The following is a 22296-nucleotide window of genomic DNA, read 5'->3' as shown; positions in this document are numbered from 1 at the left end:
TAAGAATCCGCCTGCCAATGCAGGGGACACAGGTTTCAGCCCTGGTCTGGGAAGATCCCACACACCAAGGAGCAACTAAGCCCGTGCACCACAACTACTGAGCCTGTGCTCTAGAGCCCGCAAGCCACAACTACTGAGCCCACGTGCCACAACTACTGAAGCCCACGCGCCCTAGAGCCTGTGCTCTGAAGCAAGAGAAGCCGCCGCAATAAGAAGCCCGCGCACCGCAAAAAAGAGTAGCCCCCGCTCGCCACAACTAGAGAAAGCCCACGCGCAGCAACAAAGACCCAACGCAGCCAAAAATAAATAAATGAATTTAAAAAAATCCACTTGATTAAGGCTAATTGGGAAAAAAAAGGCTTAATATAAGATAAATAAACGTATTTAAAACAAAAATAAACGAGTGTCTAATTTTGCTACAAGCTTTCACAGAACTTCAGTTACACATGGTCACTTTTACATCTATGAAATAGTTGGTATTTTGGTAATCAATTAGAGACAGAATTTCATTGGTTAGTAATTAAAACCACTGGTATAGTTTACATTTTTGTAAATAACGCTCATTTATTTTTTGCTTTGGAGGCCTAATGTAACAGCTGTTGAATATATTGAATAGTGGGCTTCACAGATGAGATCACACAAAGCGACGTACATGAAAACTCCATGTTAATGGTGAAAAGCTGTACAGTATCGTTTGGGGTAACTACTGAAGACACCTGGCTTTACGCAGTGGCCTTCGGGAAGGGCCTCAGCTGCTCTCTAGGTCTGCCTCGTTACGCGACAGCTCTGCCCTAAGCAGCTCGGAAGCACAACAGGTTAAATAAACGCTCATTTCCTGCATGTTTTACAGAATTTGGCCTGGGACGCAGTGGGCCAGCCGACTGAAGGCAGCTCCTTCTACTCACCAGACTGGTATCGCCCTCCCACGTCCCTTACCCACTGCCGCCTGAGTACGCAGTTTTCCCTCCTTCTTGGTCTCTTGCTCTTCTTTAATATTTTTTGAGGGAAGGGGTGGGGATGGGGAGAAATAAGGGAAAATACAAAAATGGGGCACCAAGGAAAGCAGCAGGCTAGCTGGGAGGCACAGTAACCCCACTTCGTGCCGGGCAGACCGCTGGCAGCAGGAAGAGCCCAGAGTTACGACGGGGGCAAGTTCTCCAGTGGGCCCACCCTTACCATGTGGAATTGATTTTCCCCTACAGAACTTAAACTCTGGTCTTATAATGGAAGCTGATGGAAAATTTGTTCTGCTTTAGAGAAAATACAGAGAGATTTTTTTTTTCTTCATTTCCAGAGATCTTTACAGTAACTTACCCCTTTATTTCTTACCAGTGTCCTTATTATGAGCAATCAATAGATCGTGGTACCGTAACAATCACAAAACCTACTAGGGTTAAGAATAAATATAACAAGCCCCTATATGGTTTAAGGGCAAGCTCAAATTACAGTTTAAAGCCAAGCCATAATTTGAGTGGCTTCTGGGCAACAATGTTAAAAACTCAGACTCTGACAGGGAACAAAAAGCTAGAGATGGGGGTAAAAGATGCAAAGAGAGGAAAGTGAGAAACAGTTAAAGCTACAAGTTCCACAGCATAAGCTGTGGAATGCAGGGCTATTCTCGCCACCCCCTTTGCCTCCCCTACACCATGTCTGTCACGGAGAATTTAGTGGCTTTAAACGTTGAGAGAGAATTTATCAAGGCTAGCCTAGGACACAGCAACAGGCTTCCCTGTAAAAGAATAACCAGGTGAGGCTATCTGAACGCTCCATCCTGCTTGTTTACGGGAACATTGATCACCTCCTTGCGGACGAGCATCGCGGGGCTGGACGAAGGAGGGCTTCACGACCTCAAACCACCAGAAGAGCTCCGCCATGAACACCAGGTAGTTACTCTGTGCGAGAGGCAAGAAGTTAGGAGAGAAAGCAGGTAACGCCCGACCAGAAAGCAATGACAGGGAGTTACCTATTAAAACACAGCTCGAAATAGCATTCACCCATCAAAATCTGTGATTTTTTTTTTAAAGAAATGATAAAGCTTATAATCCCTAAGGCTGTGCTGTGGGTTACCTTCTCAGAAGCTTTCCATTCTCAGTTATATTCCTTTCTCCTGTATGTTTATTCTTCTCCTCAGCTGAGTCCTTCCTGCTTGGCTTTTACACGTGCTCAAACCTCTGCCACTGAACGCAGCCGAAACCGGCACGCGATCCTTCACCCTCTGGCATGCGCCCACGTGGCCTGCTCATCGCTTCGGACTTCTGTAACACCGGCTTCTCCCACAACCTGCTCTCAGCCCTCCTCTCCCTAATCCACTCCAGTCTGGCACTCAGGCGCCCTCGCTCTGAGCCAGCATTTGCTCAGGTCACCAATGTCTGTGTCACTAAATGAAACAGATTTTTTTCGTCTTCGTTGCCCCCAAGCCCTCAGCAGCATCCGATACCCCTGATGTCTGAGAACTGCCGCCCACACCCACCAGCTATCGAACGGCCCCCAAAGGCACAACTGCACCTGCACATGCACTTTCTGTTTCTCTCACTGTGCCAGTCGTCTTCCCCACAAGTCTGATCAGATCCCACCCTTATTTCCCTGAATGGCAGCCACCTTCCCGGCGCACAAAGCAAACCTGGGAGTCACCGCGACACCGGCCTCTTTCTCCCCTCATACCCGATTCACCCCCGAGGCCTGCAGGTTCTGCGCCTCAACAGCCCTGGAATCCACCCACTTCTCTCCACCTGCATCGTCACTACCCTCACTCAAACTGTTTCCGCCTCTTGGTCAGCACACGGTCATTTCTTCTTCGGCTTACGAAGCCAAATTTTTCAAAATGCAACGCCCCTTCCCCCGCTCACCCTTGCCCTTGGGAGACTGACTATAGTTTACAAGCGGGTACCTGATGGGGTCCCTTTTCAGTTTCCCCAGCTTCATCTAATACCATAGTCTCCAGGGTTCCTCATCTTACCCATCAGACTATATGGTCAAAAGGACAAAGCTGTGCTCTTCACTACATCTTCAGTGTTTAAGACAGTGCCTGGTACATAACAGATGTCCAATAAATATGTATTGAATGAACATAGAAATGAATGAATAAACATATTATAAGAAAGGCCAGTCACTGGCAAAGCATCGAAATGTTGATACGGAATATCTCTGGGTAGTACGATGATTGTGATTTATAGTTTTTCTTTATACTTATAGTATACTTTCTAAAATCAAAGTATAAAATTATATCTAAAGCATTGGTGCTAGGTTCCAGCTCTACTGGTACAGTTCACTGAAAGCTATGTGTATCTTTTGGAAAAACACGTTGAAGTACCCCATAATTGTCTGTTGATAGGAAATTAATTACTATCTTAAGGACCCTGAAGCTCAACATCACTAATCATCAGGGAAACGCAAATCAAAACCACAAGGAGATACCGGCTCACACCTGTCAGAATGGCCATCGTCAAAAAGATAAGCGATAACAAGCGCTGATGAGGGTGTGGAGAAAAGGGAACCCTTGTGCATTGTTGGTGAGGATGTAAAATGGTGCAGCCCCTATGGAAAACGGCATGCAGGCTCCTCAAAAAATTAAAAATAGAACCACCCTATGATCCAGCAATCCTATCTGGGTACATAAGCAAAGAAAATGAAAACAGATCTCTTGAAGAGATATCTGCACTTCCATGTTCACTGCAGCCAAGACATGGGGACGACTCGAGTGTCCACCAGCAGATGAATGGATGAAGATGTGGTGTACGTGCAGCCACGAGAAACAAGGGAGGTCTGCCATTTGCAACCACACAGACGGATCTCGAGGGCACTGTGTGAAGTGAAATAAGTCAGACGGAGAAACACAGACGCTGTACGGCATCACTTGTACGGGAAATCTGAAACAGCCAGACCCACAGAAACAGAGAACAGAGCGGTGGTTCCCAGGGACTGGGGTAGGGGAAATGCGGGAGTACTGGTCAAGGGTGCAAACTCCCAATTATAAAATGAATACGTTCTGGGGATCAAATAACTATAGTTAATGGTAACTGTATTATATACAGGAGAATAGCTGAAAGAGTAGATCTTAAATGTTCACAACAAAAATGGTAATTATGTGACGTGATGAGGGTGCTGACTGATACTATGGTGATAATCGTTCTGCTGTATAGAAGTGAATCAAATCAACACACCGTACACCTTAAACTTATACGATGTTATATGTCAATTATGCAAAAAATTTATTTTAAGCACCTTGGTAAGATAACTGTCCTAATAACATAATTGTAATGTGTCTGGCCACTAGATGTCAGCGTAGTAAGAAATAATTTTCCCAGTAACTAGTTTATGAAGAGAATGTCTTTCTGAATTTACGATGATTAAACAGCAATAAATCTGTCACCATGTTCCTGGAATGGTACCAGATTAATTTCATTTAAGAGCTCTTCTTTCCTTCTTTCAGTTAAGACAGTCATGCAGCTGTACATTAACGTTCTTAAACACTGTAAATGATATCAAAGAATACAAACATACGGAACATAGAATAAAAAGTAAAAGTGCGCTTTAACTCCTCTCCCTCAAATCCTACTACTGCAGTCAGAAGAAACCACTGTTAACAGTTCCGTGTTCATCTCTCTACAGACCTCTTCCCACGCCTCTGTATGTGTGTAGATGTGCACACAAACAGAAAAAGGATTTTTAAAACATATGTAAATTGCATCATGCCGCACATAAGGCGTGCTCCCCACACGCTTCCCTTAGTAACTCCCAGCGAGCTTTCCGCCTCAGTAAGATACCCCTGCCTCCTTCAAACAGCTGCTTTACAAGATGTTTCAAGTGTGGCCCTCCCAAGGTGAACTGCTGCCAACTCTTCACCACCACGAACAATCCTTATACGTCCTTCTGTGCACTCTGAATGTGGTTAGACAACGCCCATCTGCCCTCTAAAAAGAGCACACCGGTTTACAAGTCCGCCACGAGGGGAAAAGAGGGCTCGCTCCCTACTCCCCACAAACAGCTGTTACTCAAGTTAACAAATGACAAGGCGGCCAGCACCATGGACCGAGCAACCTCTTGCGGGCTTAGAGCCTTAAAATACTCATTTGAGGTCAAAACTGTGGTTCTAATAATTTAGCAGAGAACACGGAAAGTGACCAAAGTCTTCTCTGCAGATAAGTATCTATTTTTAAAGTGCCTGATTGAAGAAAATGTCTTTGTATCCGGATCATGCCCAGACTAAGTTGATCTAAACATCAGGGATATATGTTATTTATTGGAAGTCCAAGGTATACAACTTAAGCAAATGTAACCTTACAATTCAATGTATTTAACGAGGTCATTTTTCTTCTTTGAGATCTCAGTAAAAGTATTTAAAATTTTTAATAGGAAGCGCCAGAAAAAGTATTAAGATAAATATGAAAATATCTCCTAACTTCCATTTTGGTAAAAACGGCAAAGTGTAAACATTCAAAATCAGTCCAGGTTTTTCTTGTGATGTGCTGGACAGTGGGGAGTGAGCGCTATTCTGGTCAACAGGGGCAGTGGCTTATTCTGGAAACGCCGTTGCCCCTGGCTCCGTCAATCTGCCTCACGGTAACCGAGGAACAGGTACAGGAAAAAGAGAGAGGCCGGAGAACAAGAATTTAAAGCGTCACGAGGCACTAGCATTGCGCTGGGAGGGGTCCTTTGGCAGCTTCTATGAAGGTGGGCATCGCAGGTGCAATTAGGACTGACATAAAGCTGTCCCTCTCGGACGTCAAACAAATCGATTGTAAGATCATTTACTCCTAAAGCCTTTAAACAGAAGTGTTAACTTCAGGCAGGTGTACGAGAGCCGTGAGCTGCAGCTGCCGGTGCCAACAAGGGCAGTGTTCCCACCATGAAGTTCTGGAACCTGTAGCTCAGAAGCCATCACGCCTTAGACACGCGTCTGTCTTCACCACTAGAAAGAACGCCCTGAAAGGACGGGGGTGTGGGGGGGTGTGTGGGATGTGTCTTTGTGTTGTCTGCTGAGTTATCCCAACCACCTAGAACACTATGAGGCGCTCAATAAACATTTCTTGAAAGAAAGGCACTAAGCAACGGCCCCGAAGCTAAGAGGTCATGTGATGTCCTGAAGCAAGGGACAAGTGTATGGCTAGTAAATGCGATGACTTCCTAAAAGGTTCATTTCCAGGTAACTGTAATATTTCCTTCCCTCTTCCTTTCCCAAGGCTTTGCCTCAAGTTCTGGGACCTGAGGGCCCCTTCTTCCCAGACAGAGTCCACAGTCCTGCTGAGTGTCCCGAGCGGCCACACCTCCTGCATGCTCCCCACAAGCGGCAGCAGCCCTCCAGGACCCAGAAACGCTTACTGGCTCGTCCGCTGTTTTACTAACAACATCAGAACAATGGTTTAATTCTGTACTATGACATTAAGTTTAGCTTTGCGCTACAAAAGAAACCTGTAGCTAACAGTGTAGGTTTTTAAGAAATAAGAAATAAAATAAAATCAGCAGAAAAATCAAACAAAAACGATTTTTTCAAGAGTTCTTTTGCCTGAAATTACAGTTAATTTCGTAAGCTTAAAGCAGCTATACTGTTTATGTACCTGGTTATATGTTTTTTCAGCAAACTTGAACAAACAAAGGGGAAGAGGATGGTTGAAATACCTTTATGGAGGAAGCGGCGTACAGCATGTCTTCCAGGGCGAAATGGCAACACTGGTTCAAATATTCTTGGCAAAATTCTTGAATCAGCTGCAGATTATAGAGGCTATCAGCCAATGACATGGTTTCTTTCAAGCAAATATCTTCAAACAGGAAAAGAGCCAGGGTTAATTCTGATAATGTACATTTCATGTTCATTTTGTTCATACCTTAATACAGATACACAACTACGTAGAATCTGTCTGACCCACACATGTAACGGCAGTGATCACTACACAGAGGCTTAGAGACCAAGCACTCCTTCGCTCAACCACTTCCTAGAATTATACATAAATGTTCTTCTTAAAAGAAGCCGTCATTACTTATTAAATTTACTGTCTTAAATATTTCTTACCATCTATCCGCAGTTTCGAGACATTTCAGTGGAACACTTACCTTCTAATCTGACGACACCAGGACAGTAAAAATGAATAAGGGCAGCTAACGCACAGCCATCCGAGCCGTCTTTCAACAAATTTTCTACCAACGGAATGCAAGGCAGTTGCTTAAGCAATGTCTGCTCTTTCCTGTAACGAGCCTACATTTAAAAAAAAAAAAAAAGATGAAAATGAATAAGTACTAAGCAACATACAGGAAAAAGACAGTATTGTAGATTCCAATGTATCAGTAATAAAATATAAGTCAAGAGAAATGAGAACTACTCACCAACATCCTTCTTTTCTAAACATTACCTAGACCTCACTTTACCAACAGCACTTTGGTTCTGAAGCCAAGTACTTAACGTAACATTACAGCGCTCATTTACATGAAATTCACTTAGCCTAATTTACACGTGAAAGCATCACAAAATGGATTTTGACCATTTGTTATCCAAATCATCAGTTCTGCTCTTTTGCAGATGATGAAATTCTTTCACTTTAAGGGTAGACTTCACTTAGACCACACGTTCTCACATGGAAAGAGTGAGACTCGAGCTGAAAGAACGAGGAGAGGCATCAGAGTTGGGAGAGCGGGCAGAGGAATGTGAAACCATTCTTAAAGGAAATGTGGCGAGAAGAAACATCACTTTAGGAACTGGAATAATATCCAATACCACGAAGATATTCTGGCTCCTCATCTGAATGCTGAGACGATGCAAATAAAGTGTAACGACTTGGCAACTGAAAAACACCCTCCTGGTTGAGGTCGCATTAACCAATAACAGAGCAAGTACGAGGGTTTCTGCTCCCTCGCAGAAAAACAGATGAAATTCTTGTTTTCTAAAGACTGGCTGGCGTGAGTGGATACAAACGTGTAAGGCGGTTCTCTAGACATGAGACGTGCTGTAGAACTCAGAGGTCACGAGAACGAGCTCTTAAGCCAGACCACCTAGGCTCAAGTCCTGGTTCTGCCACTTCTTAGCTCTGTGATCTTGGACAAGGTACTTCAGTGCTCATTTCTCGCTTTCCCCATCTGTGAACTGGGGACAATCACAGTACCTACTTCACAGCAGCACGAAGGACTACAGAAGATGATGGACAGAAGGTGCGATGCACACACGGGCACACAGCGGGTAATCGCCAGTGGTCAGCTGCTACTAGCTATTAGCTCTCCTCAGGCCAAGAAAAGTACTGCTGAAGGCTTAATGAAGATGCACCCCGAAGTACTTTCTTAGCAAACTTTACAATTGTAGTGGTTACTGATATTTAAATACAGTTTTTTTTTTAAGTAATCAAAACTAATTTTTCTTCTAACTCCATCTAACCTGATTATATTTCATAATTAAAATACAATTATGAAATATAATACTTTCGTGAGAATAACAGAAAAATATTATAATTTACTGAAGGAGAAAATTTACTATTTGGTGGTGAGGTCAGATTTCCTCTAAATGATATCCCTCAGAAGAGCACACACGTTCAAGGAGACATTTATCCCTATTTCCCTGTCACTGGCTACTCAAGAGCAAGGTTCATGGAACATCTCTTCCTCCGAAGATTTTCAGAGGAGCTTGTTCTTATGAATCAGTGGGGACTAGACATCTGTGTTTAATGGTATGTTCCAAACTCACAGACTACCTATATTCAGAAAAAAAAAAATCACACAGATACACTACATAAATTCTTTAATTGATTACTGACTTTTACATAATCCTTAGAAAACGGCCTCATTTTGCTGCTGGCAGACGGTTTAAAAATCAGCCATGAAAAAAGAGGAGAGAGGAGGGGAGGAAGGGGGAGAGAGAAAGCAATCAGCCAGTGGCCTCTTCCGGCCTTACGCTGCCCCTCACACTTGGTAGTAAGCACCCTTCCAGGTCCTCTTGGGCCGGCTAGAAACAAAAGAGTCACCTCTTGGGAATCCCCTATATGGGCTGGGCTCAGGGCCAAACTTCCCAGATCTCCAGGTCTACCCTTGTTTTCGGCCCACGGTCTGAACTGGACTGAGCCGAGTGCCCAGAGTCATGGAACAAAGAACTGAGCTGTGTGCTGTGTTGTTCCGCAACCTGCACGAGGCACACACAGACACACACGTACAGAGCTTCATGAGGCTGCAGCCACAGAGGCCCACGGCTTAGACCAATCAGAGGTTTATACGTGGCACGCCGAAACATCTTCCTGAAGATTATATCCTAGGAGAGGCATCAGGTAAACCAACTTTTAATACTCCCTGAAAGTTCATCTGCAGTTCACAAAGGGTACAGAGTCTTTTATACTTGAACATGCTCTATGCCTCACAAACTTACTGCTCTTTCTACAAATGGAGAAATCTGGCATTTAAAAGGGACATACTTTCTATCTTTCAACATTATGGTGCACTTCTAAGTTACATTTCTGTTTCCGAGGGTGTGAAATACTTAAGTGGTCTAACCCCCAGATGTCACCGTGAAAGATCAACTCTTCAAGTCAAACCAGAATTGAATCTAGCCCAGGTCCAGTGCTGGGAGGGACACAGAACCTGTCACTTCTTTATTACACAAAAAGTATCCTCTACAGTTCAGGCCAAAAGGAAATGATCCTTTCAAAGAGATGACTTTACAATACAAATAATTTACATGTGCAATTCATATTCACTTTTACTAACATTATTAAAACTAATGCAAATCTATAGCCATACTTTTTTTGTTACCTAGTTACTGATGGTCTGTGAATACTGACAGACTAGCTTACACTTTAAATTATTTTTAAAGCTTCTAATCCAAAATTTGACTAGATTTAAAAAATCTTTCTGTTTTACATTATGATCAAAAACACCTTAAAATCCAATCTCTACTTGTGACTAACAGAATTATACGTAATGACCATATCGGCAAGACATAAACGATACCATTCTACAATTACACTTCTGGAGAGCAAGTTGAAGAAGCTGTGCAAACTTACTGGAACCAATTTCCAAAACCATTTGGAAGGAGACTTCAGAGGAAGCAGCAGGAAGAAAGGGGAAGCAAAAGGTAAAGGGAAAATTCATCAGAAGTTTTTAAAATTAACAAGTTATAGTAAAGTTTCTGTTAGTGGAGTTCCAAGTTTATAGTTCTCAAAACATTTTTTAAATGTTAATACTTTACAATTTAGCTTAAACTATAGAGGTTCCTAACGATAAAGACCACCACCTTCCCTCCCCTCTCTCCTCTCCCAACATGGATGTGCGTTTTTAGGGTACCCAGGACGTGCTGTGTACTTCGGCAGCAAAGAATTTTACCTCCCAGTTCTGGGATCACACATCACGTTAGAAACTAAATTTATATCACAAGAGGGAGTAGAGAGATTCTAGGGCTGGACTTGGAATCATTAAAATTCTTAGACATTAGGAGGCCAAGTCTGATAAGGTAGACTTCTTCCCAGAAGGAAAAGAAGAAAGACTGTTTCACAAGTGCATGAATAAAAGCAAATAACAATGTAGAATGGAACACAATGATCATTTCTTTTAACGACATAAAGAATTTCTTTCAATTAATGCGGGATAAAAAACCAGTTGGCAATTCTCACCAGTTAGTATTTTTATAGAGTCTCTAAGGCAAGTAGCTACTAACACAAAGAGAATGTAAATGTTATTAATTTTACTGTCTAGGGGTGTTCCAAAGAATATAATTTTATGTCTTTAAGCAGATGAATATACAATAAGCCCATCATTTCAGATAATATGAGCATAATTTGTAACTGTTTATCTTGGTATTTCCTAGCACAGTTTTCTGGCAGCCCTAAATAAATATTTGTTGAAGTGAACCAAACTAAATGGGGTCTGAGTTAAAATTCATATTCAACTTCTATGCAGAAAGTTTTTCCTACAGAAATTAATAGCACAAATAACATTATTCGGAAAAATAATATAAATGAGGTATTTTCAAGAACTTCAAAGATCAGAAAAATGTCATCTCAAGAATCAGAAAAGTACCAGCTTCCCACAAAGAGATAATATTTCCAATAATTTTTTCTTATTGCATCAGGAAGAATAACCCTAATAATTTTTTTGCATGTATTTGCATCTCTCGTTTAGCCAAAAGTTTTTGGCAGCTGCAGTTATAATAGCCATAAAAAGTGCACGAGCAGGACCAGAGAGCAGGAAGCCCCCGGGAACGCGTCAGGATTCCCAGTGAATGACAGGAATTTCAAAAACAGGAGTTCTCTCGTTTCTGAGACTAGAAGAATCCATAACACAGAAACTGACGACAACAAGAAATTACTATGGATTATACAAAACAGAAGATAAGCAAAGGAGTCTCTCGTGGTTCAAATGAGTCTGCATTTCTTGCAAAATATTCAATACTTGACCTTTTTACTAATTCAGACAACTCTGAAAGAGCTCCCCGTGGCTGCAGCTGGAAAAACGGAACAAGTCAATACCACAGACTGGATTGTAACCCAAACTATACAACACATACTGGAGCCCATAACAATACAAATTAACACAGACTGGATTGCAACACCAAGTACAGAGCACATACACACCCATCCACACTGATACAAATAAACGGCTGAAGGACATAAATAGATGGAGAAAGTACGAATCTCACTTACAGAATTCCAGATGGTGTATAAACTCTTCCCTTCAGGGAGGGAGCTTAACTTCCCTCTCCTGGAACACGGGGTGGATTTAGTGACCCACTTCCAAAGAAAAGAGCATCAGAGGGGGAAACAGAAACGTTACAGTGAAGGAGACCACTTTCAGCAAGTGGTCAAGGTGGACACCATCAGTGACGAATCGCGTTCATGCCACGTGCTCCCTGATGTGGCGTGATGAGATGTGAAGCCACTTCTGTGGTGTTCTTCTCAAAAGGCCCACAGGCCCAACCTCATCACAGGACACAGGAGACAAACCCCAATTCGGGGACACTGGTAAAACACCCGGTCAGGACACAAACTGGTGTACTGTACATAAAGTCTGTAGTTTAGTCAATGAGAATGCACCAATGCTATTTTCTTGGTGTTGCCAAACAGGCCACGATTACGTAAGATGCTAACATCGGGGGAAACTGGACGAAGCTGTACTATCTTTGGAACTTCTCTGTAAATCTAAAATTATTCCACAACAAAGTTGATTTCAAAAATAAATACACACGAAATTAAGTGAAGGTGGCCAAAAGGCACAAACAGTTACAAGATAATAAGTACTAGGGATGTGATGTGCAGCGTGCTGTCAACACTGCTGCATGCTATATAGGAAAGCCGCTAAGGGGGTAAATCCCAAGGGTTCTCATCACAAGGAACAGATAGGTTTTTCTATTCCTTTATGCCGTATCTATACGAGAGGATGAATGTTCACTAAATCTATTGCGGTCACCGTGTATGTAAGTCAAATCATTATGGCGCACACCCTAAATTTACACAGGGCTGTATGTCAATTAGATCTCAATAAAACTGGGAATGAACGAATCAATGAACAAATGAATAATGATGGACAGACACAGATTATAACCCATTAAATAAAATAAGAATCCATCAGTTCATACAGATAATAAAGAGAGGATAGGTAGACTGATAAATAGATGAGGTCACATTTGCTTATAATAGAATCCTAACTAATAAACGTAGAAGAAATGATAAAGTTAGAGAGTTGCCATTTGTAACCGCCATAGTAAACAGTAACTGAAGTAGGCGTCGCCAATAAATGCTAAGCCCAGGAGGTGGGGCAACACTGAAGAGGAACAGAACATTTACAGTCTCAAAGTACCCTCCTCTCCAATTACTTATTACGGAAGGAAAAATAATCATCATGCAGTCAAAAAACCCAAACAACATCTGAACCAACTGATCAAAGTTAGTATCACCTAGTAGGGGCAAATGGATATCACACGCCTCTGGATACAATACTGGGAAAAGGACACACTTTACATAGTATTCTAGGCTAAAGAAAGCACAACTTAATCTAACGATGAGGAAACATCAGAAGAACTGAAATTGAGGGATAGTCTATGAAAATGACCTGTATTCTTAAAAAATGTCAAGGTCACGAATGAAAAAGAAAAGCTGAGGGCTGTTCCAGTTTAAAGAAGATGAGAGATAACAACAGCTAAATACCTTACCTGACCCTGGACTAGAAAAATATATAAAGTTCAATTGGGATGACTGACAAAACTAGAACATAGGCCGTAAGTCTGATCAAAGCACTTTATTGACATTGTTACCTATCCTGTGGTCGTGTAAATGAATAGCCTTCTTCCTAGGAAATATACATTGAAATATTTAGGGGTGAAGGGGTATGATACATGCAACCTTCTTTCAAATGTTTCAGAAAAATGTACACATATATACGTCTGTGTGTGCAACATGTAATGCACAGAGCACACAAAATGTTACACTGATGAATCTGGGTAAAGGACGTGTAAGGGTTCTTTGAACTATTCTTGCAACTTTTTGTTAAATCAGAAATATTTCAAAATAAATGTTCTTAACAAGTTATATTAAATCCATCCCAATCCAAATCTTTGTAGGGTCTTGTACCCAAATGCACAAGACTACTGATCTATAAAGCTGCTGAAGAAACCTCATTTTTATAGTACTCTTAGGCACTAGGATACTAGGTTATCTAACTAATGTGTAAGTTTCTTCAGACCAAATCATCTTTATAAAATATTGCTTGGAGAAAAAAAAGTTACGGTACCATCTCTAAATTTTAAAAATGTTTAAATATATACATGAATGTGAAAGTTTATAAGGAAGAATTTTGTTTTTACAAGAATGTAAATCAAGAATAAAATGATTCTATTTCTAGCCAAACCAAATAGTTCAAATGCCCAAAATCCCACCGTTGGGTAACAGAGCAAGGCTTCATCACCTACTCTGTGCTTGGCAGTGTGCTCTTCATGAGGACCCCTGTACTTCACAGACTATGTGAAATGAACACTTACCTTCACAAAGATTTTCACAATGAGAAAAAGGATAAAATTCATTTGAAAATGAAGGTATTGAATCTAAAACATGGCACAGATGAACTTATCTACGAAACAGAAAGAGACTCACAGACATAGAGAACAGACTTGTGGTTGCCAAGGGGGAGGGGAGATGGGGGAGGGATGGAGTGGGAGCTTGCGATTAGCAGATGCAAACTATTGCATATAGGACGGGTGAACAACAAGGTCGTACTGTACAGCACAGGGAACTATATTCAATCTCCTGGGATAAACCGTATGGAAAGGAGTATGAATAAGAATGTCTATATGTGTATAACTGAGTCGCTCTGCTGGACAGCAGAGATTAACACAACATTGTAAAGCAACTAGACTTCAATAAAAAAGTAAATGAAAACAAATAATAAAAGAGGAAAAAAATGAAAATGAAGGTATAAATGCTATGCTTGTGCTCAAGTAAAAATGTGTACTGACCCAAATATTTAAGTGAAGCACACTCATTCATTCATTTACTCAATCACTCACTCAGCAAATACTGGCTGTGAGGTCAGTATGTACAATTCCATGGGCCGAGTGCTGTGAAAAAGTCGGAGTGACGTGATCCAGTAGTGTCTGGATACCATAGTTTGCTTTTCTTAAAGGTCACTTAATCTGCAGTTGTTTGGAACACAAATAGCATTTTTTTCCATAGAAACAAGGTTTACTGGATCCTATGTCAGCATATAAAATCCCCATTTAGTTCATAATGTGTATGCAAAACTACAGAATTAAATCATATATATAATAAACGAGGTTTCCATGGAAATCCTATACCGCAGGATGATGCTGAACCTTATTCCTGATTAGAGCCAGGAGCAAAATGGGGGGTGGGGGGGGGGCAGGATTAAATCCATCTCTAGGGCAAGGATTTCTACTACTAAAGGGAGGGAAAGAGCAAGGGGGGAAACTGGAAAGGGCTGGGGGACTCAAGGGACAAGGCGGGGGCAGAGCTGGGGGAAGCAGGGAAGCGGGTGCAGATCTCCACTGGGGAAGGTGGTCAACAAAGACAAGAATCAAGCCCAGGGAAACCACTGTGACCCCAAGCACCAGATTGAGACAGAAGTGTAGGTGGTCTCCGCACAACTTGCCTGGCGCAGCTGGTGATGCACAAACCAGCTTTTTCCCTTTCCCTCCTCCGGTCTCCTCTCTTACAGAGTATCAGTAACTAGCAGCATTCGCCCAAAATGAACAGAAGTGCTGTATAATAATGAAGAGACTTAAAATAACCCAGATGGAAAATAAAGTCTCTGCATAAGATAATTTCTTATACCTCAATTCAAATGCTAGACAACATGTTTAAAGGGCTCTCATTATAATATATTTTAAAAGATGTAGGAAATATACTTTAGGTCTTAGTATATAACAAACACAAACACACAAGTGTTTGGAGAAAAAAAACTCTAAAAGCCTGTTCAAGAAGTTTAAAGAATTAATCCGTGTTAATGTTTCTTCTTCCTTCACAAAATAACCATATGTACAACTTATAATTCCTGGAATGTAATTTTAGAGGCTGGTCTTACTACAAGTCATTATAAGGCTGATATATTGAAAAATGTTTTCCTGTTTCATATATTTTATCAAACAAAGACAAACCCATTATTTTTTGCCAAAAGAATGTCAGAAGCTGAGCTCTAGTCATTAACAAATTTTCCTAAACACCGTCATCCAATTAACCTTCATTTTGCACTGCTACTTACTTGGTATTTATGGAAAGGCTTTCTACGGTACAGTTAAGATCACCAAAAACTAATTTGATGAACACACTCTTAACGCTTCCCCAAACAGCACACACATATGAACACAGGGTCTCACAAAGGCGCCTTTTTTTCTTAAGAACATGTACCTTTTGGCCTCCTGAAGCTTCCACTGTGTGGTGGTCTTTCAATTTCTGTGTTTGTTCCATTATGTCTTTCAAATGTTCATTTACCTTAAAATATAAAAACATTAATTTGAATTTATAGTCAAATATAACAGTAAAATAACATGTACCTTAAAATGCCTGTGTTCGGATCTCTGATGTCAAATACCAGTACCACACAAATGAACAGAATTCCATTTTCCCAACCAGAAAAAAGTATTTTACAGGTGTTGTTTGAAATTCTAAAATTCATGACTTTACCAAATATTTGTTGAGTACCTAGTACACGTCAGGTACTAGCTGGAGTGCTAGGGGGAAAAAAAGGTACTTGATAACTTCTGTTTTAATGCTTGGGAAACAATAAAACTTTTTTCAGTAAAAAGTTTACAATCTCTTTTAGGACTGCTAAGTGAAAATTATTTTCCTCAAAAACACTCGGAATCAAACTCTTTTTTTTTTTTTAAATGTCTTCCTTGTCTTTTATTCTTTTCTTTAAAATAAATTTATTTATTTATTTATTTTTGGCTGCGTTGGGTCTTCGTTGCTGCACGTGGGCTTTCTCTAGTTGTGGCGAGCAGGGGCTACTCTTCATTGCGGTGAGCAGGCTTCTCATTGCAATGGCTTCTCTTGTTGCAGAGCACGGGCTCTAAGCGCCCAGCCTTCGGGAGTTGTGGCACGTGGGCTCAGTAGTTGTGGCTTGGGGGCTCTAGAGCGCTGGCTCAGTAGCTGTGGCGCGTCGTCTCAGTGGCTCCGCGGCATGTGGGATCTCTGAGCCGGACCAGGGCTCGAACCCGTGTCCCCTGCATTGGCAGGCGGATTCTTAACCACTGCGCCACCAGGGAAGCCCTGAATCAAATTCTTAGGCTGTGATCTCATAGGCATGTCCCTGGATCATGAGTAGGTTTTAGTGTGGTCATAAGGCCACAGTTAAAATACATGAAAAAATTTTGCATATGGGAACTTCTTAGGGAGAAGGTCTGACTTATCTATCAGATTGTTCAAACAGCCCATAATTCAAGATGATTAAGAGACACTCTGTCTAGTGCAAAAGTATTTCTTCAGAATAGTTTAGACAAGTTTGGATTCTGAATCACTGATTTTAAGGTCAGTCCAGTAATAATAAGCAAATGTTCAAGTTAATTAATAATGGCATTCTGGAAACTCGGAATGGTACTATCAACCACTGTAACTCTAAACTAAATCAATAATTTTCTAACCTCTTCTGCTGCTTAAAATTCAGTTCAGTGCCTAAGAAAAAAAGACTGAAGAATTTGAATTTATGATAAATTTAACTAACAGTTACGATACACTCCGAGGCGTCAGAGGGAATTTAACCAACACACAGATTCATCTTGGGCTGTACTGCCAAGTAGGCTGCCGTGCTCTAAGATCTTAGGGCGCCGACCTGGCAGTGTAAAACACTCTTCCGAAGAGACAGCAGAAGCAGAAGCGACCCGGCTCTGACTCAAGACCCCCACTCACAAGCCACGACCTTAATAATTTCCTGATACCTGAGCCTTCGTTGCCAGCTGGAATAAAACCTACTTCACAAGAGGTCTGGAGACGATGGCTCTAAGACGGTCCCCAATGATCCCCCTGAGCGTGGGCAGGGCCTATAATTTGCTCCTACCCAACAGAATACAGCTAAGGGGATGGGATACCACTTTGGCGCTTACGTCTCGCACACTAAGCCCCACTCTCTCCTGCTGGCTTTGAGGAAGCACGCAGCCATCCCTCGAGCTGCCCTACAGAGAGACATGCATGGTAAGGAGCTGGGGGCAGCCTCCAGCCAGCAGCCAGTGAGGAACCGAGGCTCTCCGTCCAACTGCTGGACCTAAGCCCTGCCAACAACCATGTGGGCTTGGAGTGGACCCTCCACACCCAAACTTTCCAATAAGACCCCAGGCCTGGGCAACACCTTGACCCAACCTTGTGACAGACCCTGAAGATGGAGCATGCAGGTAAGCAAGGTCTGGATCCCCGACCCACAGAAACTGGTAATCCTGAGATGATTATAATAAGTGAGCAAATAACTGAGCTACCAGAAGTTTTAAGCAGTTAAGTTTGTGGTAATTATTACAGCAAAACAACTAATACAGAGAATAAAAGAGATAATGTATAAAATGTACCAAGTAAAGTGCATAATACAGAGCACAGACCCCATAAATAGAAACTACTGCCCTTACTTAGAAACAATACACCCCCAATGTAATTCCAGATATTACATGTCTGTAAGGGCTTTAACAAATCCTACTCAAAATACTTTAAGTTGATGTAATGGCATAAATCATCCAAAATACCAAACTCATGATTATAAGCAAATTTTACATGTTGATAATTCATTAACTTTCTAATAGGGAAACTACACGGAAAGTACAAGACCTGGTCACTTCAAGTTATTTAACCTACCTGGGTACACAAGACAGATAAATGAGATAATTAGCTTAGTAATTCTTAAGCCAGCTCCCAGATGCTGGTTAGAAGGTTCTAGCACTAAAGTTGAGTCGTGACATTCTTTGCGCAACTCACGGATAAAAGTTAAAGATGTGTGTGTATCAGAGAGCCCATCGCGACTTGGAGGCGGTTCACCGCTGGAACGAGCGCTGAGGACCAGTGAACTAGAGAACATACAACGAACAGCCGGCGCTGGCATATGAATTAAAAATAAATGTGCTAAAACGTCACATGCATTTTTAAATATCCATTAATTTAAAAATGGACACTAGCTTTTATTTAATTTTTTTCATTTAAAAATACAAAATAGTCCTGTGTATCCTTGCCTTGATGTAAGTCTAAAGTCAGTCAATACTTTTTCCTTCCTCCTGAATAATACAAAAACCTTAGAAAGGCTTTAATTCAAATCACCTCCTCTCACCCCTCATGTTACTTTAACCTAGCAACATAGTTCTTCCTTTTTAAGGGCCTCAGAATTAGGCACGATGGTGATTTTTTAATAACACTTGCTTAGATTTACCCATGTGCACACCAACCCCCCCTTTTTATCATTGCTTCCTACACCCCACCTCTTCCTCTAGGTTCCCCTTCTTTCTTCCTGAAGTACAACCTTTCAGTACTTCTTTCTGCAAAGGTCTGAATGATAGACCACCTCTGTCTGAACAAATCTCGATTACAACTTTAGTCCTGGGCCAAAGTACAGAACTCTAGGTTCGTCGTTATTTTTCTTCGGCACTTTGATGAATTTGCTGCACTGTCTTCTGGCTCAACTATTACTGCTGAGATGTCTACTATCGCGTTCCTTTGAGAGAGACTGTCTTTTATCTGTGGATTCTGCAGTTTCATTGCTATATATGTAGGCGTGGATTTATTTTAATTTCTCCTGCTTCAAACTCACGATGGTTCCTGAATTTGAACGTCTATGCCTTTCATCTATTGTAAAACATTTTCATCCATTGTCTCTTCAATTATTCTCTCCCCAGCCTACCCACTCCCTGTTAACTCCTTTTGGAATTCCAATCAGGCCTCTAGGCAAGTCTGTTAACCTCAATGTCATCTATCCCATCTCATCTCTCTGGGCTGATTCTGGGTAATTTCTTCTCGTTAATTAACTCCCCTCTTCAACTATGTCTAATCTTCTGTTTAATCTTTTTTTTTCAACGACTAAAATTGTCAATTTCTAAAGTTATATTTTATTCTTTTTCCAATATACCCTCCACGCTGCCTTATTCTTTCCTATGGCCTTTATTCCGTGTTTTATTTTCAGCCACTCAAGCATTTATTTTTGTCTTTTCAGACTGCTCTGCTCTCTGCAGCTCCTGCGTGTGGGCCTTGTTTGTCAGGTTTGCTGACTCTCCCGTGTACGTGACGGCATCTTCATCATTTCCTAAACGCTTGTTGTTGGTACTTTTGCATCTGCGAGAAGAGTGTCCCTCCCCCACTGCTGGGGACTCCCACGGTTTGGGTGTAGAAGTGACCTTCAGAGCAACTTTACCTCTGCTGGTCTGCCAGGTGCCAGGAAGATACCACTGGCCTGGCACTGGGCTTTCTGGTCATCTGTCGCCCCCCACCCCACGCTCAGTCCAGGAGGCCTCCTCCCCAGACCTGGAGGGAGATGCAAAGTCAGCCCAAGACGACCCGACAGGCCGCATCTTCTCGCCAGGGGGTGGTTTAGGTGTGGGCCTGAGAACCACCCTCCTGGGGGAGGCCTTCTGGGGGAAGGTTCCTTTGCTGATAGCAGCGCCCAGAAGACCCTACTCTCATCTTTGCCGGGCACCGTTATGACTGCACGTGTGCGACCTCTGGAATCACCGCAGCCATCGTAAAACCATGCGTGGAAGTAGCCCCGTGGCAGAGCTGGAGCCCCTGCGTTACTGACGACACTAACACCGACAAGGCCCGCCTCCAGGTGGCACTTAAGAGCAACGACATCGCGGCTGGTGTGCTCGTTTCCACTGAGGGCGCGAGCTCTTGGTGGGTCTCCACAGAGGTCACGGTTCCAACTTCCCGCAACCGGCAAAACCCACGGCCTCCTCTGGCACCCAGCGACTCTCGAGCCCCGGCAGAGGCTCCACGGCCCCTGAGAGGCCACCAGAGCCTGCAGCCCCACTTTGTTTCTGGCACCCGACAGTTTCCTTTTCTGTCTCTGATGCTCAGCTCTGTAGCATAAACCTTTCCAACTGCATTTTATCAAACACGTCCAGGAGTTTGTAACAGGAAGGGCTACTGCTGAATGTGACACGCTGCCAAAATAACTAAAATGTTCTGTCCCGGCAACATGTGTTACAAGGCGTCATAACGTCCATGCATCTTGAAGCATTTTGATGGATTTACCAATTATGGGGGGGAGGGGTTGATAGGGCCCAAACCTGGGAAAGTTTATAACTTTTTCTGGGTTTTGGTTTGGTCCTTTTTCTTAGCATTTTCTTTTCTTTTCTTTTCTTTTTTTTTAAGTTAAAAAAGAAACACTTTCAAATTCAATATCAGGTAGTTGTAACTGATCTGTCAGTTTGGAAATATCTTCATGATTTTTTAAATAGTCCTTATCTGATTCTCTCCACAAAGCAAACTGGTCACATGTGAACATTCTGAACCACTATTCCTTCACTTACTCATCCACACAGTCAACAGCGACTTACTGAACTCCGGACGTTATATTAAGAGGCTATAGGGACACAATGGTGCATAAATACAGTCTAGTCCCCGTCCTCACGGAACAAGGGAGACGGAACAAAAAAGGAAAAAAGGGTGAAAAACTCCCCCCCACAAAAGCAATCTGTAAGGAGTGGTACAAATCAATAAAGAGGTGAGTAGAAAATCACAGGAGTGGGGAGACCTATCTTGGCAGGAACACTGTCCCAGAGGCGGGCTCTGAAGCGGCAGCCACGACACAGAGGAGGATGAGAGACAAGCAAAGGCCCTGTGGTGGGAAAGCCCGGTGTGTTCGAGGGAGTGAAAGAGAACAGGAAGGCTGAACCCAAGGGGGGCTACAGATGGAACTAGAGAGAGGTAGGGCCGAGTAACAGAAGGCGCCTGTATTCACAACTCTCGTGTACCCTGCCTGACTTAGCCATTGCAATCTTGTCCTCTGTGATCTTGCTTTTTTTAAGTTTAAGCTCATTTACAGTCAACAATGCTGATAACTATTCTAGCCATGTAATTCCCATTTTTCTATGGTAGCTTTTTTTTTTTTTAATACTTGTATTATCCAGAAGAAAAGGCAACTAGGTCAGGATGAGGCAAAATAAGAGCCAGAAGGAGAGCGGAAGGTGACGTCACACCCAGAGAACAGACGCCGACGCCGGGGCTGGTGGAACCAGCAAGAAAAAGCTACTCTGAGCTACTCTGAGGTGCAGGTTCAATCAACTGGTTCCGATCATGACCTGAAAACTGAAGAGGACACGGCTGCCTAAAGGTGCTGGACGTTCCGAATCAGGTGATCTCCTTATCTTCCGTAGACTCCGGAAGTTCTACAGCGCCGAGCCTGATTCTGTGGCTTAAACTCCCTCTTCGATGTATTAAACACCACCGCTTTGCCAAACACGGCACTAGTCCAGGCACTTACCACTAAAAAAAGAAAGATGGGCACAGTGCCTGTCCTCACATCGATTATTCTAGTTTGTTCAAAGGATTAAACTCGGAAAAGTGCTATAAAGGAAACAGAGCATCACAGTAGAAAATAAGACTTGCCAGGTGCCTACTTTGGACAGGCTGCGAAGGAGAGCGCCATCCAAGCTGAGAAATGATAGCGCAGAGGCACCGAGCCGCACAAAAGGCTGGGCGATGGGCCACCCAGGAACGGGAAGCATTGCGTCCAAAGGGCCAGAGGTGAGCCCCGCAGCTGGGATGAAGGTCCTGACCTGGGTCGGGCTGGGGGGTACTTTGTCGGCACTGGTCCACTTGACATTTTCAGTGTAAGATGTGAACTCAGCATGATCCGAGTGGCCTGAAAGCAACACCCTGGGGGTCCTGGCTCTGGTCCTGCTGAGGCAGCAGGTGTCACCCGGAGCTT

The 22296-nt window shown here is 42.6% G+C and overlaps 1 protein-coding gene across 1 annotated transcript in view; it reads right to left on the bottom strand.

Annotated features, from left to right (window-relative positions):
* The window catches only part of CAMSAP2 (calmodulin regulated spectrin associated protein family member 2), a 97832-nt gene that overhangs the window by 17060 nt on the left and 58476 nt on the right, over window positions 1-22296 (bottom strand). Inside the window, exons 4-7 of the mRNA XM_059998806.2 lie at window positions 15816-15899; window positions 7048-7189; window positions 6616-6755; window positions 1799-1892 (exon numbers count right to left, since the gene is read on the bottom strand). Of these exons, the coding sequence (XP_059854789.1) occupies window positions 1799-1892; window positions 6616-6755; window positions 7048-7189; window positions 15816-15899 (460 nt within the window). The remainder of the gene's footprint in view (window positions 1-1798; window positions 1893-6615; window positions 6756-7047; window positions 7190-15815; window positions 15900-22296) is intronic.

The sequence above is a fragment of the Delphinus delphis genome, chromosome 1, assembly GCF_949987515.2.
Source record: "Delphinus delphis chromosome 1, mDelDel1.2, whole genome shotgun sequence".
NCBI lineage: Eukaryota > Metazoa > Chordata > Mammalia > Artiodactyla > Delphinidae > Delphinus > Delphinus delphis.
The sequence above is the reverse complement of the archived record's forward strand: the minus strand, read 5'-3'. Positions and strand labels throughout refer to the sequence as shown.